Consider the following 27,717-nt stretch of genomic DNA (forward strand, 5'->3'; position numbering starts at 1 on the left):
ATCACTACCTCTCTTCCCAAGCACAGTCGACACTAACGGATACAATCGATCTGACTTTGTTGTTATTGTTGTTGTCACTTTCTGTTTCCGATGTTTATGCTGCTGCTAGCGGAAAAAACCTTGCAAATATGCATCTTTTTGTTGGTGTTAATTTTACGACAGCGGCCGGCGCCCCATCATTCTGATTCCAAAACCGCACCAGTGACATGCGGACGCTAGGTGATAGCAGCTGAAAGGAGGAAATACAAAATAGTACCGGTCATCTCGTGCCGGTTTCACCCGTAATGCTGGTGGCTTTAGTAGTAAATGGCTACTGCAAAACACTTAAATGCCTGGAATTCTGGACGGACTAACCAGGAAACTATAATAGGCAACTGGCACCTTTTGGTGCCTCGAAATTTTGTTACAGAAGCGGCAAATTGAATTTTCTGTTTTACCAAATGCTGCTGCTAGCGGAAAAAACCTTGCAGAAATGCATGTTTGTGTTGGTGTTAATATTATGACAGCGGCCGGCGCAGCTTCCAAGAAACATTTGTCTCTTCCATTCCATAATTTGCGTAGCCCATCCCTCTTTCTAATTATCTGACGAAGCCTTGGTATAAAACGTATCGTTCGAACATTTCACCCCATCAGTTTCATTATTAAACCGTACCGGGTACATACGGACGCTCGGTGTTAGCAGCTAAAAGGAGGAAAAACAAAATAGTACCGGTCATCTCGTGCCGGTTTGACCTGTGATGCTGGTGGCTACTGCAAAATACTAAAATGGCTGGAATTCTGGACGGAAACCAGTATACAAGAAATCGGCAACTGGCACCTTTTGGTGCCTCGCAGTTTTATAATAGAATCGGTTAGTTGAATTTTATGTTTTACAATTGCTGTTGCTAGCGGAAAAAAACCTTGCAAAAATGCATGTTTATGTTGATGTTAATTTCACGACAGCGCCAGGATGTTAGCAGCTGAAAGGAGGAAAGACAAAATAGTACCGGTCATCTCGTGCCGGTTTCACCCGTTATGCTGGTGGCTTTTAGTAGATTAACCAGAAAACAACAATGTAATCGGCAACTGGCACCTTTTGGTGCCTCGAAATTTTGTTACAGAAGCGGCAAATTGAATTTTCTGTTTTACCAAATGCTGCTGCTAGCGGAAAAAACCTTGCAAAAATGCATGTTTGTGTTGGTGTTAATATTTTGACAGCGGCCGGCGCAGCTTCCAAGAAACATTTGTCTCTACCATTCCATCATCTATGTAGCCCATCCCTCTTTCTAATTGTCTGACGAAGCCTTGGTATAAAACGTATCGTTCGAACATTTCACCCCATCAGTTTCATTATTAAACCGTACCGGGTACATACGGACGCTCGGTGTTAGCAGCTAAAAGGAGGAAAAACAAAATAGTACCGGTTATCTCGTGCCGGTTTGACCCGTGATGCTGGTGGCTACTGCAAAACACTAAAATGGCTGGAATTCTGGACGGAAACCAGTATACAAGAAATCGGCAACTGGCACCTTTTGGTGCCTCGCAGTTTTATAATAGAAGCGGTTAGTTGAATTTTATGTTTTACAATCGCTGTTGCTAGCGGAAAAAAAACCTTGCAAAAATGCATGTTTATGTTGATGTTAATTTCACGACAGCGCTAGGTGTTAGCAGCTGAAAGGAGGAAAGACAAAATAGTACCGGTCATCTCGTGCCGGTTTTACCCGTTATGCTGGTGGCTGTTAGTAATAAATGGCTACTGCAAAATACTAAAATGGCTGGAATTCTGGACGAGAATAATGGGAAACTGGTACCTTTTGGAGCCTCGAAATTTTGTTACAGAAGTTTTGTAAAAGAAGCGTTGCAATTCCCTCTACTATTTGCTTCAATGGAATATTTTTTTTTTTAAGAATACGGTAGTCAACGTCATGCGGTCGTGTCTTGAATACCACCCTCCTACTTTTTTTATTACAAAGTGCGCAGAATTAAAAGCCGCGCAGAATTAGGGCGCCTCACGGTGCCACGTGAAACAGAAATAAACAAGGTCAGTGCAACAATATGTGCACTTTTTTATCCAGAATAAAAATTGTTGAATTTGATCCTTACATCATTTGACATGGAATCGCTCATTTGTATTGAAAACCACTTCAATCTAGATTATGAATACAATTCACAACATGTCGTGATATAAATCAAGTCTTCCTCAACATCGATCGCAATCCAACCTTTCTGCTATATGAGGATATGAAGCATTCCTTAACCCTCTCTTTACCATGGTTACACTAGAGCACCACAAGTTTGGATGCGAAAAGCCTTTCGAAATATTTACCAATGATACTCAAAACGCATAAATATATTCTTGAACAATATACTGATTGTTCAAGAATATATTTATGTATTTTGAGTAGGATTGATAAATATTTCGAAAGGTTTTTTTACATTCAAACCTGTGGTGTTCTAGAATAACCATGGTAGAGAGAGGGTTAAGTACAGTTAACTAATTTGGTATGAAAGTGCGAAATTCTATAACTCGAATATTAAAAAAAATATGTATCACACTCATCGAAATAGCGAAAAACAGTTCTTTAAGAATTTTTCAACGCTGCTATAATATAGTTATTTATGACACAAAAAAGATGACTTGCAATAGTTCACACAATCGCATGCGATGCACATCAATCTGTTGCAACAGCACTGCATTGCACTGCGCCATGACGTCATGTCGCAACGTTTAAATTAAAACCAGCAAACTCATCATAGCGAAGTGTAGCAAGCAATGACGCCTACACCGGCAGTGAAATGGGTTAATGAACGATGAATTAGCAGTTTTAGCAAGGTAAACAAATGTTACGAGTAATTTGCATTGTCAGAATGCTATTGATACTACTAGGTACTACAAATTCGCATCGACCGGAAATAAAACTGTCGATTTTTTGTGTTCAATGTAGCCAATAATGTTCTTTGTCATACCTAGACAGTTTCAATCTTTTTTAAATCAATTTTAAGGAAATCGTACAAGAACCAATGAAGTTAAAGTCGGAATTGAATTTATTAACATTATAATTTCGTTCATGTGGGGCTAAATTATTCAATTAATCAATAAGAAATTATAAAAAAACTCACCTTTATGTAGCTTCAACGTAGCAATAGTAAATATAATTAGTGCTACAATTACCCACTCCCAAATTTCTGCACCAGAACATCACATAACTACAATCACTAATTCAAAAGCACTAATTTAGACGTTCTATTCGTTTTTTATCAAACCATCCGGTATCCTATCCGCATCGCAACAAGAACTCAACGCAGTACAACACGAGGTAACCGGCAGCACTGGGGTCGGATTGGCGCGGAACCGACGATGTCGCGACTAATAGCTTAGCATATCGACTACAGTTCATTTAACATCTTGATTAGTTTGAAGAATTGAAATTATGCGAACCGTCATACAACGCCACCGGGTTCAGTATACGCGATGCTGGTCTTACTGGGAAAAAATATCTCGAGAAATGAACGACGGCGGATGTTGCGGCACAAGAAAGAGTTTTTTTTTCGCGAGGTCAAACTCATGTTAAAAGGTTCTAATAATAGCATTCAATAGTTGGTAGTTGAACAAGTTCTTGTACGAGCCGCACATCAATTAAGAGGTTAAATACTCAAAGCACCACGCACTCGACAATAAATTGATTCCAACCATAGATTGCCGTAAAGTACGGCAAACTAGGATATAACTTGAATAAGAAAATTAGGGAAAAGCGTGACTAGATAACATGATTAATTGGCTGTTGGAATAAACATACAAAAGTCTTCGTCAAGTGCACTGTCTTAGCTCAAGCTTTTAGATTTTTCAAATAACTTTCATAAAATAGCAATGAAATATTCATGGTGACACTAGAACTTCAATTTTTTTTCTTATTATTGATTATCTGCTCTGATGTTTACTCATGCGAAAAAAAATCGGCATTTTCGAGTAAAACAAGATGCCGCTATACCGTTTTACTGTAATTCGGTTATAATTATTTCGTAACATTTACTGTTTAGTTAGATAAGCGAAATGACTATTACTCAGTTAATAATTGCGAGTTACTTTCCAACTAATTTATATTAAAATAGCTGCCATTCCGCATTACAAATAAATGAACGAAATTATGTTAGACTTGGAAACGAAGAAGGTACATGATATTAGTAAGTGTAAAAACAGATTTGTTGGAAGGTTGAGTTGACATTGCTCTTTGAGTCATTATAGTTTAAATAGCGGATTTAAAGTTATCAACAGCCGCTGCTCAACAACTGATTACAACAAGATATGAATTACTCCGATAGATTTTTTGTACGTGTAACCTAGCAAAATTTATCCGTTGCATTATCAACTGCAGCACTATCACATATTCATTTCACATCAAAAATATTTTTTAGCTTGATTTCATATTTCACATTATATCCACATTGCACTGACTTATTGGTTTCCTATGAAAGTCACTTTTGTATAAAAGTTATACATTATACATTAAACAAATAACTTGCTTGACACGACATGAAACCAATCAAATGCACAGCTGATAAAGATAAACTCTCAGGGATAAACCCATAAACATAAAGCAGCTCATTCGCCTTTTTTTACATGATAATAAACAAACATATATCAAACAAAAACAGAGCTGTCGTATTTAAGGGACGATAGATTTATTACGTAAAACAAAATTACAGTGGCTTGACTTCTATCTATATCGACCGACAAAATCGAGTACAGTCTGTTCGTCATTCAATGCACCCTTTAAATGAGCCGTTGCGGAACAGAGTGGTCTATGTGCCATCGGGCAAATTGTTCAGGAGAAGCAATTTTCGAAAAATCTCTGAATAAAATTCTGTTCAACGGATTCTTTCAAACAAAATGTTCTAGTATAAAGGTTATGAAGTGGTTTAACATTGGGATACATAAAATTAACAGTTTCTTTGCGAAATCGGTGATTTTTGCTCACCAATGTACATAGACCACACTGGCTTCATATATATTTTACTGGAATCCTCGTATCGTTTCGGAACAGAGTGGTCTATGTACATATACATAAATAAAAATGACGTTAACTCGTATAAAATGACTAGTGTCACATGTTATATGATGTACATAGGGATACCATCCGTCCTGATTAAGCAGGACATGTCCTGATTTTGAAGTTCTATTCGGGCGTCCTGATTTATTTTTGACGTAGGACTACGTCTAACCGCACTATATCGAGATACATTCTGCGGAAAACTAAAACCAAGGTGTAACGTTGGAATGAAAAATTTAAAATGGTGATATTGATGTAACCACATGACGGATCATAGTAATCAATATGCCCTTGGAATGATAAAATGATGGACAATTTTGTGATTCTTCATATATCATGGTTACTTGATTGTTAAACAGTGAAAATTGATGAAAAGTTTCAAGGTCGTATTTTCACGAACAATGTACCAATCACATGCGAGCACGCCTGGCACAGACTTCATGAGTGGATACCAACTGCCTGCTATGACAACCTCTACATCAGTGGCAAAAAAAAATTGACAGAATCTCCCCGTCCCAACAGGTCAACTAATATTTGCTTCTATGAACCTAGACTATTTTGATGTCTTGGAAGTGAAGCTTTTTCGGCGGGTTTGTACAACCTCCTTTATCAGACAATTAAACGATCTGCTGTGAGAATGTTATTAAAACTGATGTCTTGAAGGAAAACACGCTGGCACAGGCAACAGTACTGCACCGAGCCATGTACGAGAAGACGGTCGCTCGTCGTCAGTGCAGTAGCACTCGATTGCCATTTGTGTGCAGTCAAGCCAAGTGGAAACAATGTAGCTGCTGTCGACGTACAGTGGTGCGTGTTCGCACACTACGCTGTGCGGCCGGGGATAAAATAATTCTGTACGCAAGAGTATATCACGATGTTGGATGTTGCATCCAATATGTGATTACAACTGAACGGATTTTGACCACCAATGCTCTGATCGAACGACGAAGGTTGCCAAAGCTTGTGACACAATAATTGGCATATTATTGAATAGTAGATTAGTAAAAAGTTCAGTTGAAATTCACTTTTTCTAGTTCAGTTTTGCAAATGTTTTCTCATCGTTTCAAAGTGGTTATTGTATTACTACTCCTGAACAGATATCAAACACCGATGTCTTAATCGACAAGTAGAATATTGCGAAAGATTGTAATAGTATAATAATTAAAATATCTTTTCAACAAAAGTTCGGTTAAAAATCGAATAGATGGCATTTGAACTGCAACCGTAGTGATTTTCATATCCATGTTTAAAAACTTCTTTCAAATTCCTAAAATTTGAAGTTGCATTGAGTTGCTGTCTTTTTGAATTTTACACTCTGGTTTTTCTCAGATAAATTCGAATTGCCAATAGGCTATTTAAAAGACAACAGAAAACCAATATGCTTCGTTAAGATTTTTAAACAGATAAACCAGATAGATCGTTTAAGCTGTACTGATGGTTATATTTTTTCAAATAAATAAATTTAATTAAATAGAACAATCCTATTTGCATTACCCGGTTGTGGTCTAGAGAAAAACCAAATTATATGCATCTTGACGTTAGGTTTTAAACGTTCATATTCGTATTTTTCAATAACAAAAATATTACATCAGCATCTGCAAGAAACTATTTAGATACTAAAAATATAAACACAACCTTTCATTGCCAGACTTGTAATTGAACAACATTATGCAACCATCAGTTGGAGAGGTTAATGATGTTTATCAAACCGAGCTAGGTTTATTTTTGAAGGAAACAGATGACTTTCAAATATGGCATTTTGATGTTTGTTTTTTTTTCTTATTGGTATCTTAAAACTGATTTATTTTTTTCTGGTTCTGCTTAATGAATAAACGTTTCAATTGGCCTAAAATTAAAAAAAAAAAGAATGTTAACATGTTCATAAATTTCAATGTCAATTTCAAAATTTTTGTAAATCTAGATTTTCCACTAAAAATTACAACTCTTTATCGTTACTTTTCCAACAAACTTGTAAATACAGGATTTTTTTTATGTAACATCTTTGCTAAACACTTGTAAGAAACTGACAATGATGCTGCTTTGGAATCGGTGAGTGAGCTATATTTCACAAGCGCAATTGAAGATGAAAGGAAATTTACTTCCTACTAAATCGTTCTTAATTAAGACCTATATAGAAAATTGCCTTTTCGTGTGTTGAAGAAAATTGACTGCATTAGTATGAAAGGTATTCATTAATGTTAAAAACAGTATATTTTTTCTTCTCAAATAGAGGTCTGCAAATAAATAATCAGCATTTTCTCAGTTGTCAAAGTCGAACCATGTTAAAAATAAACGCTTTTCTTTTTATGACTTTCTGTTGGCATATGATCTTAACAATATGTGGCCACCAATGAACTAGTTTTTGAATTGTAAATCGTAAGAGGTGTCGCTTGATGGATTTAGGCTCAAAAATCTGGAAGTATCCGGAACGCAAAGGGGATAGGTCAGCATGAAGCCTTTAACGACCTAGATACTTGATATGACCCTTCCGAGTAATTAGAGGTATAGCACGGTACTAAGTACTGCTTTGATCATGTATATTATATTACCGGAACTTGTTCCGGTCATATCTCCAGAACCGTCTTACTGATTCCGGTATTCTGTTTCGGCAACATAATGGACAAAATGCCTCTCTTTTGGTGGTTGTTGAGCTTGAATTGGTTGAAAGCAAAACAAGATAACTATAAATTATGATTAAACATAACCGCTCGTTTTTGGCTTATGTGTGCCAAAGTCGAACCGTACCAAAATTGAACCGTGCCGAACAGAGTCTTAATTCTCAAAATGAAATATAAAACTATCGTAGTCCTACGTCAAACATGCGGTCGTGTCTTGGATACCACCCTCGTACTATTTTTTATATTTAAGCATTTGTCCTGATTTCCTTAAATTATTTAATTTTGTTGTGTGGCAATGAGCAGAATTTTTAAACATTGCTCAAGAAATGTTTTCGATTCTAGGTCGCAACGCTCATTGCGATCGATTTTTTTTCATTTGTTGAATCTTAGTAGAGTAATAAGAAGAATCTTTCACGCGTTGACCGTTACCATTAAGCATCTGGCATTTGTGAAATTTAACTTGAAACAGTTTACGTCTGTTGAACTTTTAAAATATCTACTATTGCGTAACAATTTAAAGTGGTTTGATGAAAGTGTCTCGTCAGAGATACACTCAGTTTTTTTACTATGAGTTTTTCTACATGGATTTTCGAATTAACGGGTTTCTCACGCGTATTTTTAAATCGAAGGATTTTTTAATTACCGCGTCTTTCCACGAGGTACATATCAACGCGTAAACAAAAACTAAATAAAAAATAAATTTACTTAATGTACAGTAAATAAAAGAGTTTTATATTGTATTTTAATGGGTGAATCACATATTATGTGTTATATTTGCTTATACATCGAAGAATAGAATGGCTAAATTAAATTTGTGCCGAGAAAAGGTGTCCTGATTTTTAACTTCGACCAGATGGTATCCCTAGATGTACATGGCATGTCACATGTAACATGTGACGTGTAACATTACAAGTAACACAACATGTTACATATTACATGATAATTGAAATGTTACATTTTTCGTGTTACATTACGTGTAACATGTTACAAATCATGTGTAACAGTTACAGGACAAATGACAAGTTACATATCACATGTAATATGTTACATGTCACATATTACATGACGATATTCCCTCGATTTATGTACATAGACCGCTCTGTTCCGAAACAGAATGGCCATTCTGTTTCGGACGAAATTTCAACATGGTATAAATCAGCTTTGAAGTTCGATTTTTTGAAATTTTTCTAGTCTCCTAACTTCAGCTTCTTGAGTAGATGCGATTTATGTACAAAACTCATTTAAAAAAAATGGTCTTTAGACCACTCTGTTCCGCAACGGCTCAAATAATCCGACGCAAGCGCTTTTTTTTAAATTGGGTTGTTTGGCTATATCAGCTTTTTATGTCAGCTGAAAGAGCTGCATTTTCTAAACAAAACGTGATTTTCTACAATTTTCTATCGTCCTTCAATTTTTAAATCACGAATTAAAATTGCTTGAAATCTGCTCGATATGGCTACAATGACAGTTCGCCTATGTACCAACTGTCATTGCAGCGATTCGGAGCAATTTTCAATTCTTCAATTCTTCTTTTCCTCTGGTTTTTCGAGTAGTAGTCCACATAGTTTTTCTCTATATAATATCAAACTTTCGATTTATTGTCGGCTACGGCAGAATAGCTTAGCATATCGTAGCGGCCAAGATAACTGGCAAACGAATGTTAGTGATGATTTTGAGCTTTCCATACTTGCTCGTGTTCAGTACCGATATACTTCCTCTGCATGTACTCTAATTAGATATTGTATCGGTCATCCATAATTACTCGATAGTGGCTAAAAAGGCTTGAATTCCAGGGTCAGGCTCGTTCCAGAGGTTCGAAGCAATAACTGTGAATCCTTATGCAACCGGAGAAAACTGAGCCAGAAGCATTTAACGGTGAACATAATTTCAGAAGTTCGTTTTTTCACTGAATGGTTTTTTATCGCCCTTACGTTTGTTCAATTTGGCTATTATAGACATAAATAGGTACATTAGTGAGTAAAATGTTACTTAACAGAAAGGCACAATGTCCCAGTGAAAAAATGTTACATTCGTTGGTTCATATTTGTAAACCGTGGAACATTACAAAGGCGTGCGAGATACTTTTGATAAATGTGGGACATTTCGCGGGACGTTTTTCTAAGTAGGACATTTTGTTAAGCAGCGGGACTGTCTCGCAAAATGCGGGACGTCTTGTCGTTTAACTTAACAATACATGCGCCTCGATTTTGATGATTCAGAGGAATTGGTATAGAAGGATCTGCATAAAAGGGCAACGAAAAAGCTTTTTAGTAGCAGTTGCATTATCTGGCCCGGGAACAACGAATGAGTACGGGTGATAAAATGATACGGGTGAGTGTTAGATAGGATTCTCGGATTGGTCACCAAAAATCAGAGAGTGATGGTCACGGTCATAATTAACTGTTTGTCCGAAAAGGGTTATAGTGCGTTTTCGCAAAAGTTTTGCGAATATGATCGACGATCGGGCGAAGAGCATACATGCATTGAAGCAAGCATAGGTAAGGAATCTTGCCAAACTACTTGCACATTTGATTGCCGAAGATGGATTTAGTGTTATAAGTTCAGAAGGTGATAAATAGAATGATAGTTGATGGAAAACGACAAAGTTACGCTTTGGTTGGCGAGGCAAATTATATTGGGAATTCTACTGATAGAGGAGTAGATTTAGTGTCTCAAGGTTTTCATTAAATTCGTCCAATTTTTTGGCTGAAAGAACTCAAGGATAGTTTGCCAGTATTTCTGGAACATTTTCTGAAAAGCGGAAATACAGTCGCAGTAGCAACGAATCAGTCTTCCTGAACGGATGCTGGATACCTCCGCATCGAGAGTTAAGTTTTGGTCTCGTTATTCTACGAGTTGCGGAAACACTTTTTCGGTGCAGTTCCGAAAGAATTTTGTCAGGTAATGTGTTATTTGAATTTGCGTGCAGAAGTTTTTTCATAGTAAAAAAAACGATGCTTGGTTTTGTCAACAATTTCAGTGCCAAGAACATGTCAAAATGAAAATATTGCCGAAAAGTTGGGGTGAATAATATTTTGCAGTGCTGCAAGAACGTAAATTTCCTAACTCATACATTCATGCAAGGTGAAAAAAATATTCAACATTCATGCATTTTCAACTTTTTAAAAAATAATAGTAAATTTAATACTCATGACAAAAAATTGATTTTGGCGCTATTAATCTTTGAATGCAAAGTACTTCGACGAGCCTTTGGCATCCCTTCACCGAGTAACAGTGAATGACAATGAACTCATGTCCTGGGCTCAAATTATTTTTTGTGCCCGCTGTCAGCAGTAAGATGAAGATGTATGAAAAAAAGCGGTGATGTGCTATCTCGTTTACACATATGTTGAGATGTTGGCCCTTGAAACATGGCGTGATGCAAAAGGGGTGTACTTCGAAGAAAAAATATAAAAATAGGGGGTAGGGTCCGACGGTAAACGTCTATTCTCATATTTACATTGCTTCAAAATTTTACGGGGAGTGCGCGCAATACAGTACCTATGGCGCATTTGCTCTGGATGTCGACAACGCGAGTTGTCATTTCTATAGATTATACATTCTGATTCTATAGCAGACTTGTGTAATGTGAACAGTAAAAATTGCATATGAAACGTATTTTATTTATGCTGAAAAATGATACAGAAGTCATTAACTGTGTGGCAAATGATGCAAAGCAGCTCACGCATTGGTCAAAGGTTTCTATCTTCTAACACGACTGCCGTTGTAAAAGTGCACAGGAGCGTTTACGCAAGACGTTACCCGACGATGATGGTACTTCCAAATGGTGCTACAATCAACATTACTTACCACGAACCGCGAAGGATTATCAAAGTTTGTTCTGTTTGAATTAGGTTTTTAAATTATTGTTTAACCATCCCTTTTATAGCTGCCACTTGATTTAAGTCTTTTGTCGGAAACCGACAGAAAATCACGGTTGGAAAAGAGGAAACCAAAACAAGTTCTACGCGTCGAAGATGAAGTAGAGGACAATTTCAATGCAAGAAAGTATATAAAACTCATCAAAAAATAAAACCAACAGTTGTGTTACTATTCTGTAGTAAGTAATACACTTCATATTTGCTTGAATGTGTTTTATTTCAAACTTGTTATTTATTTCTCAAAAAAAAAACATTCCTTTATTGAAATAATGTTTACGTTTATTGAACAATCCTTTGACTGGTAAAACTAAAATATGAATAACAATAGTTGGGAAAAAATAGCTCAAAAATTTTTTGCTTTGTTGACTTAGCTAACATTAACATTCGAAGGACTTTTCAATAATATCCTTTCAGATTGATTATTTTCGATATCATATGTATTCTGTGATTTACTGAACCACGCATGTGTCGTTCAAAAGCTGTAAGCTGCTATTCCATATTGTATTTATCCGTATGTGAGTAAATTTTAATCCTAATGACTTGGTCAATAAACTACTTTAAGACAATTCGCTTGATCACGGTAACTGAGAAGCTTACTCACTTATTCAAGTAACACGTTTCAGCGTTTACAAAATTATTACTCGAGTGAAAAAGACGAACAGATATTAACCCGTTCTCCGTGAATTAGTACAAACTATGTCTCGAATGAATGATCGATCTATCTATCCTCTGCTGATCGTAGTAATTATACGGCTCGATATTTCTTGAACAGTGAGAGTTTAATTTTGGTCTATTCAACATTAAAGAACGGGTTGCAGAAGAAATTTATTGTCGTGTTGTGGAACATTTTCTTTAAATTTTTTGATGGTGGAAGATTGTATAAATCCGATAAATAATGAGTATGAACGAGATCACTTTTATCATTTTTAAATTCGTTCAAATCCTGTTCTGATACAAATGTAGAATAAAGGTGATAGGTATCGAAACTTTTCGACACAGGGTATAGATATGCGATAACTAGTGAATCGATTATTATCGGAAGATAGTTAGTTTGCGAGTCTTTGTAAAATTCATAGATTTGCAGTTTCGCTTTCATCCTCTACATATAAAAGTCAATGAAACACGGCAATAATTATCTAGTTTATATGTACTACTTGAGTAAGAATGAGATACTGTTCAATATGCTGTGTATAGAAAAAACATGTTACATCACGAAATATCAAGTAACCTATTGCTTTGTTTCAATTTGCTTCAGTTAGTGATGAACATAACTGCAAGTGAAGTAAAATTGCCAAATCATTTGTTCGCATACTTGTTCTCGCTAACACACTCTTGATATAAGAATCTACATTGTACGATTAATATTCATGTTTTAGAACCGATGATGTGCTACTTTCTCAGTCTTGAAATAGCATGTAAGAAATTTTACTGAAGGTACGAAAACGTATTCAATATATGATGTGTATGATTTAATAGGAAAAATTATCGTAAGATTTTTTTTTCCTTCCAGGTGCCACAAAAATGACCCAAGCAGTCTAATAAATAATCGCCTAAATATCTACAACATGGGATTACTGTGCAAGTAACGCACATAATAGTCTTTAATTGCGATAAATATTTTTGATATATAAATAAAAGGGTAAAAACTAAACTTTCACACGTTACATAAAACAAAATTTTACAATCATATTTGGCTTTGACGCAAAAAAGCCAACTAACAATAGTATTTACCGCGATCGTTCTAAACATGACTGTAGTCATTTAAAGCGTTCAAAGTGTTCGATCAGTTTCTGACATAGGGTCACACTAAATTTTGTAGAAAGGGCTTTGCTTATACGATCGGTGTTTTCCAGCTTGCGTACTACTTTTGCATTCATCGAAAACTGTCCGTTACTGCTACCGAAAGTGGCTTCGGTGAGTAGATTATTGCCATTGTTATTGAATTTATCTAGTAACTTTCTTTCCAGTTCGAGCGTTTCACGATCAGCATCACTTCGCACGGCTCCAGCTATCAAGTTGTTGGTATTACTGAAGTACAGTACGAATGCAAGCTGCACCAGATAGTAATCTACATTGCGCAAAAAATAATCTTCGAGCATTTCTAGTGAAATATTGTGTTTGATGAAAAACATGAATAGTTCATAGATAAAATACTTGAAATTGGCAGTGTCCATTGGGACGATGTTAGAGTCCTTGGTGAAATATTCGAATATTTTAACTACATTCATAGTCGTTTTGGTTACAGACATTGGCGACGCAGACGATGAGAGTGATCCTGACAAGAGTTCTAGAATTAAATGAAAAGCTTCCACAAAGTCATAATTTAACACCATCATGCGTATGTGGTACTCATTGCAGCGGTTAGTCATTTCAAGTATGTTTTCTTGACTGTACAACCCGTGGAATATATACATGCAAAAGTGTATGAAATCATTGGTCATAAGATATCGATCGTTGAACAAATGAGATGAAGTAATGGAGCAACCCGTCTCTTCTGGATCATTGTCGTCCATGGCGTCATCATCCTCGTCTTCATCAACAACAGTTAGAGAAGTCGGTGATGTAGCATATGATACAGATTGAAGTGAGGACATAGCACTTGCATTCTGATGTTGAATTCGACAATCAAACGCTGTCTTCAGTTCACCGACAAAATCTTCCATTTCAGTAACGTTGCTAATATCATTCAGGCTTGAACTTATTGTTGAAATATTATTACTAATTACCTTTTCCAGAGTGCTTTTTATCACAAAATTACGCCTAAACTTTGGCATTGCCTTTATCATTCGCATGCTGATACTACCGTTTACAGTTACGATCATGTCATCTTCCAGAGGTAGTTTAATTTCGTGGGGCAACTCAATAAACTGTGAACTATCCGGAATGCGAACTAATCTGTTGGAAATAGGTAGTCTTACTAGTTTTCCCGGAACACCACCGCTTCGCTCCTGGTTGATTTCCTTTGCACATTGACCCATATTGTTATTTCCCCACGATTTGACAATGCCACTACTTGTCATTACGAGAGTAAAGTCAGCACCACATTCCACAAACTCAACATCGTTTGCCACTGAATCCAATTTGGTTGGAATAAGTACCTCGTTACGGCCACCTTCACGACCCAGTTGGCGTTCGATGTTTTTGCCCCAAGTATACAAATAGGACTTGGCCGTTATCAAAGCAAAATGATACAAACCGCTCGAAATCTGAAAGCGAAAGGTCACTCAGCAAAACAAAATACCGAAACATTCTGGTAGCTTACCTTGACAATGTCATCCAATACTAGTGTAGTATCAACTAAATTAGGAAACAGATGTTCGGCATAATCTTCAGCAGCAGTGGGTAAAGGTTGTTTCTCGTCATTCGATACACTTGATTTAGGATCTCCACTCGTATCTTCAATTTTGATTTCTGGTATCAGCATTGAGAATTGTTTTTCATCAGTTTTTTCAGCTATATTTGTTGGAACATCGGTTGCATCGGATTTAGGTTGTTGTTCGTCATCACAGGGCAAGGTTGAATCATTACATGGATTTTCAGTTGTTTGTTCCATTTGACTAGTAGGCGATGTAATGGAGGATTCTTGATTGACTTTGGTTTCGGGTGCGCTTGGTGTTCCTGATTGGCTGGCATGAGCCGAAAAGCGACTCTTGTGCGAAGGTTTTGCTCGTTTACGAGCTTGCGTCGCCAATCTTAGTGCTTGCGGGGATGCACCCCAGGTGTACAGTTTATTATTGGTAGTTAGTACCAGCTAGTCAAAAATTACAGAAATTAGAATATAGATACCTACTTAAAACATATCGACATGCTTACATTAGCAAAAAGCTTCGTATTGATCAAGGCGATTTCTTCTGAAAATTCAACACGTCGAGGGATTAACGATAGTACGAACGATTTTCCATTACGTGTGTCAACAGCAGTGTTAAATTTGTCCTCCTGGCCTAAGCCTAATTGACCATAATGATTGGATCCGAATACGTACAGCACGTTCTTAGTATTGCTATTTCGCTTGCATAAAACCAGAGTATGTGCATGTCCAAGAGAAATTTGTTGAATATTCTGTAAAATTACACAGTAATCGAGATTTCAGATTGACCCTAATAATTTACATCATAGAGCACACCGACCTTTTTTCTGAAAAAATCCACAACCTTTGGCTCTGGAAAATCTGCAACGGAACCATGTCCGAGTTGTCCAAAAATACCCCATCTGAGAATTTGAAAGAATAGTGTAGATAATTGTTGAAATAAAATTCATACTAGACTTAGAGACTGTAAAAGATTACCGGAAGCATTTCGAATTAGGATTGGATGAGGAACAAAAAACTTACCCCCAAGTATAGAGAAGTCCATCGGCCACAACAGCATTATGATATTGACCAGCGCAAAAATGCGTAATGTTTTTGCCGTCTAGCTTTTGCACCAACATCGGTTGAAGCGCATTGAGCACGTGACATCCGATGCCCAGCTGGCCCAAATTGTTGGCTCCCATCGAGTAGACCTGTCAATGTGTTGGATGTGAAATGAGGGGGCAGACTTAAACTACGTAGCATTTTGACGTAGGACTACGTCTTTGTTTTCTATACTAGATTACACTTTGTGAAAATGAAAATGAAATGTTGCGTCAGATTTCAAACGGTTATAGCAAGCGAACGACTTAATGCATCTTAGTCATTTATATGTCGGTGGATAGATAAAATGGGTAACAATTTTTTGATATTATGTTCAACATTGTTGCTTTACTGCTTAATGGTGGAAAAAGGTGAAAAGTTCCAAGGTCAAGCTTTCCCATACATTTCCCTCGTTATTGGCTTGCTTCCCAAGCACAGATAACAATAACATGGACGAAATAAATTCCATTGCCTACATATTTTGACTCAACAAAGTGTTTTGGTTTGTTTGTCTTTGTCTAAGCTGCGTGGCCACGCCTTAATGGTGAAAATCTACGCTGAACTCGATACAAAAGATTGCGTGTGGAAAATTCAGCTTCAGTTTAGTTTGTTACACATAAGCGAGAGCAGTGCAGCTGTTAAAGCTTCGCGACATTGAGAAACGAGAGCTGCATACGAGTCAACTTCCAGGCACCGCGGAGCATGTTACCTTTATTCTGCACACGGCAGCAACAATAACCATTGTACGCTGCAGAATATTTTGCTGGCACAGCTGCTGGAGGGCACAGCGGAGAGCAAATTTTATACGCGGCCATCAAAATAATCGATGCTACCGGTGGTGGTGTGATCATCAGCATTCTGTGGCATACATTTCGAGCTGAAGATTATGAAATCGGTTCTTTTCAGAACTATTAGATGATGTAGATAAGAGTTATGATAATTTTCACAACTACTACTAGTGTGAAATGTTCATCTATTTCTAAATAATCATTTTTACAATAACGACCAGGACGTACCAAAGATAAACGGTAGTGTTACCTATGAATAGTTTGTCACAAGATATAACCCTCATTTCAAGAATTTTTACTGCTAAATTGAGTGATTTTCCGGTTTAATTGTTTGTTTGTGTTCACTCGAACACCGTTATCAGTCAAATATTAGCAACGAAAATTAGCTAATCTAAGAACCAGAGTGATTTTCGCATCGGGAAAGCAAAAACTTTCTTTTGATGCTTATGAAAATCACTCAGTAGTATTGAAGATGTGTTGGTTTGTTTCTCTTTCTTTCTATAAGCTACGTGGCCACGCCTTAATGGTAAAAATCTACGCTGAACTCGATACAAAAGACTGCGTGTGGAAAATTCAGCTTCAGTTTAGTTTGTTCCACAATAGCGAGTGCGGTGCAGCTTTTAAAGCTTCGCGACATTGAGAAACGTGAGCTGCATACGAGTCAACTTCCAGGCACCGCGGAGCATGTTACCTTTATTCTGCACATGGCAGCAACAGTTACCATTGTACGCTGCAGAATATTTTGCTGGCACAGCTGCTGGAGGGCACAGCGGAGAGCAAATTTTATACGCGGCCAACAAAATAATCGACGCTACCGGTGGTGGTGTGATCATCAGCATTCTGTAGCATACATTTCGAGCTGAAGATTATGAAATCGGTTCTTTTCAGAACTATTAGATGATGAAGATAAGAGTTATGAGAATTTTCACAACTACTACTAGTGTGAAATGTTCATCTATTTCTAAATAATCATTTTTACAATAACGACCAGGACGCACCAAAGATAAACGGTAGTGTTGCCTATGAATAGTTTATCACAACAAGACAGAACCCTCATTTTAAGAATTTTCACTGCTAAATTGAGTGATTTTCCGGTTTAATTGTATGTTTGTGCCCACTCGAACACCGTTATCAGTCAAACATAAGAAACGAAAATTAGTTAATCTAAGAACCAGAGTGATTTTCGCATCGGGAAAGCAAAAACTTTCTTTTGATGCTTATGAAAAGCACTCAGTAGTATCGAAGGTGTTTTGGTTTGTTCCTCTTTCTCGAAGCTACGTAGCCACGCCTTAATTGCAAAAATCTGCTCTGAACTCGATACAAAAGACTGCGTGTAGAAAATTCAGCTTCAGTTTAGTTTGTTACACATAAGCGAGAGCAGTGCAGCTGTTAAAGGTACGCGACATTGAGAAACGAGAGCTGCATACGAGTCAACTTCCAGGCACTGCGGAACATGTTACACCTTTATTATGCATACGTCAGCAACAGTTACCATCGTTCGCTGCAGGATATTTTGCTGGCACAGCTGCTGGAGGGCACAGCTGAGAGCAAATTTTATGCGCGGCCAACAAAATATTCATGGTGCGATTATCAGCGTTCTGTAGTACGAATTTCTAACTGAATATAATGGAATCGGTTCTTTTCAGAACTATAGATGCTTGAAGATAAGAGTTATGAGAATTTTCACAACTACTACTAGTGTAAATTTTCATTTATTCATGCATCGTTAGTTTTAAAATAACGACTATCAAAAATAAACGGTAGTGTTACCTATGAACAGTTTAGCGCAGCATATAATAATATTTAGTTTAGCATATATTATATATTTAGTTGGTTGGCGAATGGTTGGACACGTGTCACTTGAGATCCTATTGTGGCCATTCACCTCTGTCCAGCAACTCCTATCCCAACCTCCACGTGGTGCCGACCGGGATACGAGTAACCTTAGCGGAGATCGGGTAACCAACCCCGGTGGAAACTTTGGTCGTATGCTGACTGGGAAGGGGGAACGTACGCGGCTGTTTCCCCATGTTAGGGGCGGCGTACAACAGCGTCTGATCTGGAGCGGGCGGCTGAATCATGAAACGCGGTGTCTCGCCAGCTATATCAAAGACGGCAGCCCCGTCGCGAGAATAGGTATCGCAGCCCTAGTAAGGCAGCATACTGAATATTAAATACTACGAACAATCCAGATATAAATACGGAACGGAATAATCGGCATGGACCTAGGCGAACGAAAAAGGACAACGATTATTGGAAACTCGGTACTTGGAATGTAAGGACTCTACTCGAACCGGCACGCGCAAGTATCCTGGCTAGAGAGCTGCGGAAGGTGAATGTGGAGGTTGCAGCTATCCAAGAGGTGCGGTGGCCGAAACCAGGAGAACGCGAATTCCGAGCAGTAGATCCTATTGCGGACACTTCAATTAAGTACCACATCTACTATAGCGGCGGCGTGAAAGCAGAAAGAGGAGTCGGTTTCGTGATAATTGGAAAACAGATAAAGCGTGTCATTAGATGGAGGCCGATCAGTGACCGTATATGCGTGTTGAGAATTAAGGGCAAATTCTTCAATTACAGCCTAATAAATGTGTACGCACCGACCAACGAGAAACCCGATGACGAAAAGGAGGAGTTCTATGAGCTCCTGGAAAAGACATACAATGAGTGCCCAGGACACGATATAAAGATTGTCATCGGAGATGCAAATGCACAGGTCGGGCAGGAAGACTTCTTCCGCCCCGTAACTGGTAGGGAAAGCTTTCACTCTACTACGAACGATAATGGCCTGAGGCTTGTTAATTTCGCTGCAGCTAGGGGGATGGCTATCTGTAGCACTTATTTTGCACGCTGGAACATACGTAAGCACACCTGGATGCACCCGAATGGAGAGCTTTGCTCTCAAATTGACCACGTTCTGATTGATGGACGGCACTTTTCAAACGTTGCAGACGTGCGGTCGTTCAGAGGACCGAACGTTGACTCGGATCACTATCTCGTAGTAGCCAAAATCCGCGCCAGGCTGTCCAACGTGCTGAAATCCAAGGCAGCGAGGAGGATGCAGTTGAACATCCAGCGGCTATCAACTGAAGGAGTGACTGCAGAGTACTCGCAGAAAGTTGATGAACGGATTGGGGAAAGAGCTGAAGGGAACCTGAATGAACAGTAAAGGCACATCCACAGTTCGATCAGCACTACAGCGCGAGAAGTGTTGGGTACAACTGCGGCAGCTGCGCCCAATGAGTGGTTTGACGCTGAGTGCCAGCGAGTGACGGAAGAGAAGAACCGCGCCAGGGGTCACATGTTGGCCACGGCTGTGACTCGTCAGAGTATGGGTAGATATCGAGATGCAAGAGCCGCTGAAAAGAGACTCCACCGCCGGAAGAAACGACAGCATTGGGAGCGTATTCTTGCGGAGGCGGAAGGTTGCTTCTCCAGGCACGATGCGAGGAGCTTCTACAAGAAGGTCAACGGAATCAGGAATCGAAACGTGTCAGCCCCTGTCATGTGCAACGATAGGGAGGGGAACCTGATAACCGATAAAACAGAGGTGGCCAGGCGTTGGAAGGAACACTTCAGTGTGCTGTTGAACGGTGAGGGAAACAGTGGAGTCGAAAGGAGCAGGATGACTATTGAGAATGATGGTCAAGCTGTGGATCCACCATCCATGGACGAGGTGAAGAAAGCAGTGAAAGAGCTGAGAAACTGCAAGGCAGCTGGGAAGGACGGCATTCCCGCCGAACTCTTCAAAGTCGGGAGCGAACAGCTGTATCGTGCCATCCATCGGATCATGCTGAGAGTGTGGTCTGATGAAGAATTGCCCTCGGACTGGTTAGAGGGTCTCATATACCCGATCTACAAAAAAGGCCATCGCCTGGACTGTAGCAATTATCGGGGCATAACACTTCTCAATACCGTGTACAAAATTCTCTCCCGCATCCTGTTCCACAGACTGAGGCCGTTGCAGGAGACCTTTGTTGGCGAGTACCAATGCGGTTTTCGAGGGGGACGCTCCACGACGGACCAAATGTTTACCTTGCGACAAATCCTCGATAAATTTCGAGAATACAACTTGCAGACGCACCATCTGTTCATAGACTTCAGGGCAGCGTACGATTCAGTCAAGAGGAATGAGTTATGGCAGATTATAATAGAACATGGCTTCCCAACAAAGCTGATTAGGCTGATACGTGCCACCCTGGAAGGTTCTACATCAAGCGTCAGGATAGCCGGTGAGATATCGGACTCGTTCGTGACGTTAGATGGTTTGAAGCAGGGTGACGGGCTGTCGAACTTATTGTTCAACATCGCATTGGAAGGTGCTATACGGAGGGCTGGTGTGCAGAGAAGCGGCATCATCATTACGAAGTCGCACATGCTTCTCGGTTTTGCGGACGATATCGACATCATTGGTATCAACCGTAGAGCTGTGGAAGAGGCCTTCGGACCTCTCAGGAGAGAAGCTGCGAGATTAGGGCTTGTCATAAACTCTGCCAAAACGAAATACATGGTGGCTGGCAGAGTGCGTGGTAGTCCGTCGGAGGATGGTGCTGCGATGGTGCTAGATGGGGAAACATTTGAAGTAGTCAACGAATTTATTTACCTGGGAACATTAGTGACATGTGACAACGAGGTTAGCCGTGAGATAAAGAGGCGGATAGCAGCCGCAAATCGGGCCTTATACGGATTACGTAACCAGCTAAGGTCCCGCAGTCTGCAAATCCGAACTAAACTTGCACTCTATAAAACACTGATTCTTCCGGTGGCTCTCTACGGCCATGAAGCATGGACGCTGAAAGAGGCTGATCGGCGAGCTCTTGGTGTTTTTGAGCGTAGGATTTTGCGTTCAATCCTTGGCGGCAAACTAGAAAATGGTGTTTGGCGCAGACGCATGAACCATGAAGTGTACCAGGCATACAAATCGGCGAAATATAGTCAAGCGGATAAAACACGGCAGGCTTCAGTGGGCTGGGCATGTAGCGAGAATGCCGGATGAGCGTCAAGCGAAGGCTATATTTAGCAGGAATCCCGATAGAGGTCGACGACTTCGAGGTAGACCCCGCACTCGTTGGATGTGTGCTGTCGACGAGAATGCACGCGAAATAGGTGTTAGGGGCGATTGGAGGATAGCAGCCAAGACCGAGGGACATGGCGACGTATTCTGGATTCGGCACTGGATCGATAATCGGTCTGTCGGTTTAAAGTAAAGTAAAGTAAAGTAAACACGCTTAGCCTTGGGGCTAATAGCGGTCTCGATCAACTAGATTAGTTGAGAGAATTCGTTATCGATATTGTTTTTGGCACATTTTGCATGTGTAGGATAAGTACAACGAGTCGAGAAAATTTCCAGCTCGGAAAGATCCTTGACTCGATCGGGAATCGAACCCGATATCACAACCGTGTGGGAGAGCTAGCCGACCGACATCGCTAACCACAGAACCACGGGACCACAAAGTAAAGGACCAGTAAAGTAAAGTAAGTAATATATTTAGTCCTACGTCACCATTTCATACAACCCCTAGGGCTGTATACCTTGTAGTATTTTTCATGATTTTCAAAGCTTTCAGAAGACTGCAGAATGGCCTAGATGCAGAGGTTTTGATATCTGAAAGCTTTGAGCGATGTTTTAGTGTTATGCTATGTATAAAAATTGGCGTGCAATCACAACAGCCGCTTAAGAGCCCTATTACAGAAGTCGAGACTCGACTGGCCTATATTTTTGTTTGCAAAAAATACTTCCTCTTCGATATATGAAATTGATCTAGGCACATGGAACTGGAAGCAAATATTAGTCGACTTGATGGGAAGGGAGGTTCTGTCATTTTATTTTCAACATTGATATAGGAGATCACAGTAGACGCTTATAGGCTACTCATGACGTCTGTATAACGCGTACTTGCACGTAAATAATTTACTTTTTCGAAAACATTTTGCATTGATTTTTTCCACTGCTGACTGAAGTATGGGTGCACACTCTGAGTGTTACCCTATTTAAGGATGTTCGTGAAACAATACTACTACTAAACAAAAGAGCAGAGTGAGTGATGAAGAGGAGATTTGAATCTAAGAGAGAGTACGTTCATAACTGTTGAATAGAAAGCACGCACCATTTCTTCCGCGAAATAAAATTCATTTATTCCTCATAATTCCGCGTCTTTAATTATTGATTATTTCCTCGTCCCCCACAGAAGTAATAACTAACTACGTATCCCAGTGTTGTCTAATGTTTTACCTATCCAACGACATATTGGTTATTGTAATCCATCTACCCTAACATTTGGTCGGTTTCTCTTCAATTTTACGGAATGTAAAAAGCAAAGCAAAGCCTTGGTGCTACATTCCGATTCGGAACTTGACCTTCTGTTTACTATACACAGACTTCGCAGCCAACCGTTAAGTGTACAGGACAATTGCGGGGCTAGCGCTACGATTCTACTGACACTAACAGTCTCTCCCGAGTCAAGACTCGAACCTACGATGACTGGCTTGTTAGGCCAGCATCGTACCTCGAGACCAGCTGGGGAGACGGATTGGCTTAGTATATAAAATAAAGAATTTGTTTCACTTACCCCATTACTAGTCAGCAGCAACGTGTGAAGTCTCCCGCACTGCACGGCTAAAACATCCAAATCCAGCTGTTTAATAAAAGACACATTGGGCGGACATCCATTGACGGACAACGGATCGCCTAGAAGTGACGTTCTGCTAAGCGCACAGTTGACTCCATTCGAGCCCCACAGATATGTCACTCTGTTGATCACGCAACCGGCATGTGAGAATCCGGCCGAGATAGGAGAATACTGCTGCAAACGCATTTCAACCAATTTCTCGCCATAATGAACCCGTATCAGTTTGAGTGCACTAAGGAAACTCCCGCTGTGCATCTTAAGCATTTGGGCACGAATGGATACTGCTAGAAAAGACTCTATCAACGATTTACAAAACATGAGTAAATGTTTGTCCAACTCTTTGCTAGAACTATCGTGATTCGACAGTTTATGCATTAGCGGTCGAAAGACTGGATGAAAGGGATTGAGTTGGCGAATCAATCGTTCCAAAACGTTGATATCAAATTTGTCAATACTCTTGCGGATTAGGTCAAAATACTCGAGTGCATAATCTTGTAGATATATCAGGCCCTCCATAAACAGCTCGTTTGCGAGATTGTAAGCATATGCATTAAGTTCTTGCACATTATCGCACAGCTGGTCCCAGATGCCTATTAGACAGCTGAATACGTCCAAGCAGGTTCCTCGTATCATAGCTAATAGTACAGCCGAGGAGTATAATTTGCCATGAGCAAGCACTATACATGCCAGACTAGTGTGATATTTACTATTAGTCACTAGAAAATTCCATAGTGGAATATAATTTTTGTCCTGCACGCATCGTTCGCATAACGTCAGAAGCATCAAGTTGGATAGATGAAACTGAGCCGTAGTAGAAATCTGAACGTCCCATGGAACATCGTCATTATCGTAAGAGTAATCACTGCATTGTGCACCTACGTTAATTGGTTTAAGCGAAATTTTGGCATTTAACTGAAAGAAATAAAAATTTTAACATTATCTTGTAGCACGGTTTCGATTGCAATGCTTACATTCATCAACGAATCATAGACTACATTACCAAGATGTGCTTCATCGACAAGAATTCTCATAACATCATGCATAACAAACTGGCTGTTGATAATGTGTGAATTACGCAACGCCATTGAACATAACTTCATCAGCGCCCCGTTCTCATTAGCCATCGCTAATTTAAGTGCTGTTTTCATTGGAGATAACCGAGCTATGTTGTAGGTCATCAAGGCCTCCGTGATTTTTCTTCGTTTTAGCAGAACATCTCCTGCGTACTCTATACAGGTTGGGAGCGACAGTCCAAAGGTAAGACAAAAATCTTCACAAGCAGCCCAAATTGACTTGTGAGCTAACTTCAGAAAAATATTTCTAGCCGTATCACTGAGTTCAATCGAGTACAAATTCTTGTCTGTTACAATAACCGCCATATCAAAATCGACATCAGGAAATTCACCAACCATAACTTGACTCTCTGTAGTTTCCAATTTTTTGTCCATTCTTAGGCTTCTCTGCATTTTAAGATAGTTAGAAACACTTGACTTTTGAAATATAGATCGCGTATCAATTGAATCATCTTGTGCAAATGCTTTCGATTCTTCTACTTCGTTCAATTCATTGGTTCCTAGTGTGCTAACCTGATGAATGTCTAATATTGTTTCATCGGGGAAAGGAAACATCGCTAGCATTGCATGTTCATTAAAATCGCAATCATCGCCCATTTTCATTGCTGCCATTTGGCAACTAAGCACCGAAACAGCTTTGACTGTATCCGTATTGGTAGAATCGCTTGTCTCATCTTCGTCTTCGGCTTGGGTTTGACTATAGCTGCTTCCAAGATTCTCAATGCTACTCTCAGTATCACGTCTTGACTGTGCTGAAATATCATCTACTGTAGCTTGATCACCTGCATATGGAGATGAATTTGTACTATCCGTTGATCTTTCTGAGGCTTGAACTAATTCATGCATTATAAAAATAACGTTCTTAGTCAGGACAGTTGTTTTAACCCGCTTGGGAACCTTATAGATGTGCAGCGGAATCAAGCTAATATCCATACTGTGAACCGACAGCGTATCGGAATACGAATGTAGTGCACTGAGTAGGTATTTCCCATCAAGGTATTGTACTACGAAGTAGGGACCAGCAGGGGTTGTTAAAATTTCCGGATACATTCCGGGAAGTTCCATCACAGCTAGATTCGCTGCTTGTTCTTTGATTCTTTCTTTTTCTTTGGCTTTAATACGGCTCTCCGAAAGTTTCAGCTTCAATGTGCCAATCTTTTTAGCTCCCAAGTCCCTTAACGACAAAAGTCTAGCTTTCGCAGCTGGAAACAATTTGGGAAGAGCTCCCTGTTGCGTTTTTGTTTCGATTTTTCCATCGTCAATTGATCCTTCTCCTTCAATTTTTTCAAAATCATCGCTTGATTGTGGCTCGGATCCACTTGGACTAGAACTTTTTTCTCCTTGATCTTGCGTATCATTTTGTGTGGGTAACGAGAGTACTATCTGCCAATCTTCTATGGCTCCAGAGCCTGGTTTTTCCAAGTCTCCTAGTGATTTAATCAATTCCGTTTTCAAGTCTTGACTGGATGTTGGTGAGATATCCCCAGGAAAAGTGTACTTTATAGATTTTTGTTCAAGCAACAACTTCCATTGTTCTCTGGTTGATGTGTTTATCATCAAGCTAATTGTTTCCATTGTATTGTCTTGACAGATAATCAATTTTACGATAGAACCACGTTCGCAATTGGTATTGCCTAGAAACGGACAGTTCGGTGTCAAAGCTGAAAATATGCAGAAATTGTAATTAGTCTATATAGTTTTTCTACTAAATTAAATGCTGTTGATTAAAAAGTCTTCACTTTCTCGATTTGTGCAACATTTGTTATTCGTTTTCAACAGCAAATAAATAATCCAGTTATGCATTAAAATGTTATTTTGTTTTACCACCTACCTACAACACAAATTGACCCGTCAGAGTAACCTAAAATTGCTCGTGGCTCATCATTCAAAGTTTTCCACCAGCTACAGCAAGTAGGATATGGACAGGAAACTGAGGGAGTCGATCCAATACTGGAACTGATTGTTCTACTGTCACCACTTTCTTGCGAACTAGGCTGCTTTACTTCAATGTTCTCTTTAGTTACCCCTTCGGCAAAAAAATTTTCAATAGTTTTCATGGCAATCGGTGTTACCGAATCCGTCGGAATCTCTGATTGATCATTACTGCATAGTTGACTGTAGATACTATGTAACGAATAGATTTCATCTATTTTATGTGTTGTATAGATGGATTCCGATCGCTTCATTTCTTGTTGAGTTACCACGGAACTGTTTCCCATGTCCAGGCTCATGCTGGATTTACTGCTGCCCTCAGAAACAATTGAGGATCTTTGAGAAGCCACTGCGGAAATATTGTGCGAGTTATTAGGGCATGTTTGAGGATTGGGACACTCGTGTGGTCCAATGAAAGGTACAATAAACGATGTAATTTCATGCTGGTTGAATGTTCCATCTTCGTGTTTTGATTTATCACAAATGGATAGAGCAGGAACTATATGTAGCGTATTGTCGTAGCCTAAAAACAGACGATTAAGTTGAATAAAGGAATGTAATAGAAAATACTCACAAAAAACCAACAGCCAGTTGCCAGTAGTATCGAAGCATACATCTTGTATTGTTTTACAATTTTCTGCGAACCAACATATTAGCATAAGATGCAATTTACCTAGACTGTCAATATATCGGAACAAGATTTGGTCGTTCCGCCTAACTAAGCATAGAATTTGAAAATCTTGGTCTGCTTTTGTGCTGGCAGATAATTTGGTATCTACATTTGTTATTAATGTGTTCAGTTTGAGGATATCCCAGTCTTTGAGAGATGACATTGTATTAGCTATCGTCAAATGAGTTTCACTATTGTTTCGTTTTAATCGAAGTAATGCTTAACCACCTCTCTGAAAAAGAGAACATTTTTATCAATAAAACTGGAAAATACTTTCTATACACTGAGTGAACTACGAGAAAGAGAAACATAATTTCCACAGCAGCAAATTTAAATGCATATACATGTTATGTAATAAGAGACGGCCAATGTCTAGCGATCTAATTTTCAAAAAAATATTTGCAAAATGCAATCAAAAAATACTATTTTCCAAACAAATGAATCTATTTACCTATTTCTGATTTAAGCAAAAAGTTGACAGTTTCATACATGCAGTTTAAGGACCGTAAGCACCATAAGCGATAAAACCATCTGTCAAAATTTGTTTTGGTTCTACTCTTGCACACTCTTTCTGCAAACCACCAAAAAGCTTAGTAAAATCACCTAAAATGTTGATATGCCACAGCAGAGTCGTATCCAGCTTTCGGCTACAGACGGTGTTTGTTATCAACAGATACGCAAAATTGAGAACCAGATGTTCAGATTTTTG

At 39.0% G+C, this 27,717-nt stretch overlaps 3 protein-coding genes across 13 annotated transcripts in view; 1 reads left to right on the forward strand and 2 right to left on the reverse strand.

Annotated features, from left to right (window-relative positions):
* LOC129726511 (cystinosin homolog) overlaps nt 1-4,598 on the reverse strand; it is a 38,230-nt gene extending 33,632 nt beyond the window's left edge. For 2 of the 9 annotated variants that reach the window (XM_055683321.1, XM_055683400.1), the window contains exons 1-2: nt 4,292-4,598; nt 3,100-3,463 (exon numbers count right to left, since the gene is read on the reverse strand). The gene's annotated coding sequence lies outside the window, so the exon portion shown is untranslated. Of the gene's footprint in view, nt 1-3,099; nt 3,464-4,274 lie in introns of all 9 variants that reach the window. The other 7 variants (XM_055683391.1, XM_055683382.1, XM_055683363.1 and 4 more) reach the window with 7 other exon arrangements.
* A 6,582-nt stretch (nt 4,599-11,180) lies between these two features.
* On the forward strand, nt 11,181-13,931 carry LOC129721113 (39S ribosomal protein L55, mitochondrial). Of its 2 annotated transcripts, XR_008727345.1 has the most exons (4): nt 11,181-11,479; nt 11,535-11,705; nt 13,037-13,440; nt 13,494-13,931. XR_008727345.1 is itself a non-coding variant. In XM_055673294.1 (3 exons), the coding sequence occupies exons 1-2, from the start codon at nt 11,282-11,284 to the stop codon at nt 11,676-11,678; spliced, it is 342 nt and encodes a 113-aa protein (XP_055529269.1). In that variant the 5' UTR covers nt 11,181-11,281; the 3' UTR covers nt 11,679-11,705; nt 13,037-13,442. The 2 variants fall into 2 exon arrangements, 1 of the variants encoding a protein (XP_055529269.1); XM_055673294.1 differs by lacking the exon at nt 13,494-13,931 and having other exon boundaries at nt 13,037-13,442.
* Nucleotides 11,784-27,507, reverse strand: LOC129721107 (uncharacterized). Of its 2 annotated transcripts, none has more exons than XM_055673266.1 (10): nt 27,460-27,507; nt 26,913-27,240; nt 26,238-26,861; nt 24,305-26,067; nt 23,274-24,245; nt 15,857-16,026; nt 15,654-15,735; nt 15,340-15,585; nt 14,789-15,277; nt 11,784-14,732 (listed from the first exon to the last, which is right to left on the reverse strand). In XM_055673266.1, exons 2-10 carry the CDS (start codon nt 27,169-27,171, stop codon nt 13,284-13,286), a joined length of 6,054 nt encoding a protein of 2,017 aa, XP_055529241.1. In that variant the 5' UTR covers nt 27,172-27,240; nt 27,460-27,507; the 3' UTR covers nt 11,784-13,283. The 2 variants fall into 2 exon arrangements, with proteins under 2 accessions (XP_055529241.1, XP_055529252.1); XM_055673277.1 differs by lacking the exon at nt 27,460-27,507 and adding an exon at nt 27,305-27,433.
* Between the last annotated feature and the right edge of the window lie 210 nt (nt 27,508-27,717).

Source organism: Wyeomyia smithii, chromosome 1, assembly GCF_029784165.1.
Source record: "Wyeomyia smithii strain HCP4-BCI-WySm-NY-G18 chromosome 1, ASM2978416v1, whole genome shotgun sequence".
Lineage (NCBI taxonomy): Eukaryota > Metazoa > Arthropoda > Insecta > Diptera > Culicidae > Wyeomyia > Wyeomyia smithii.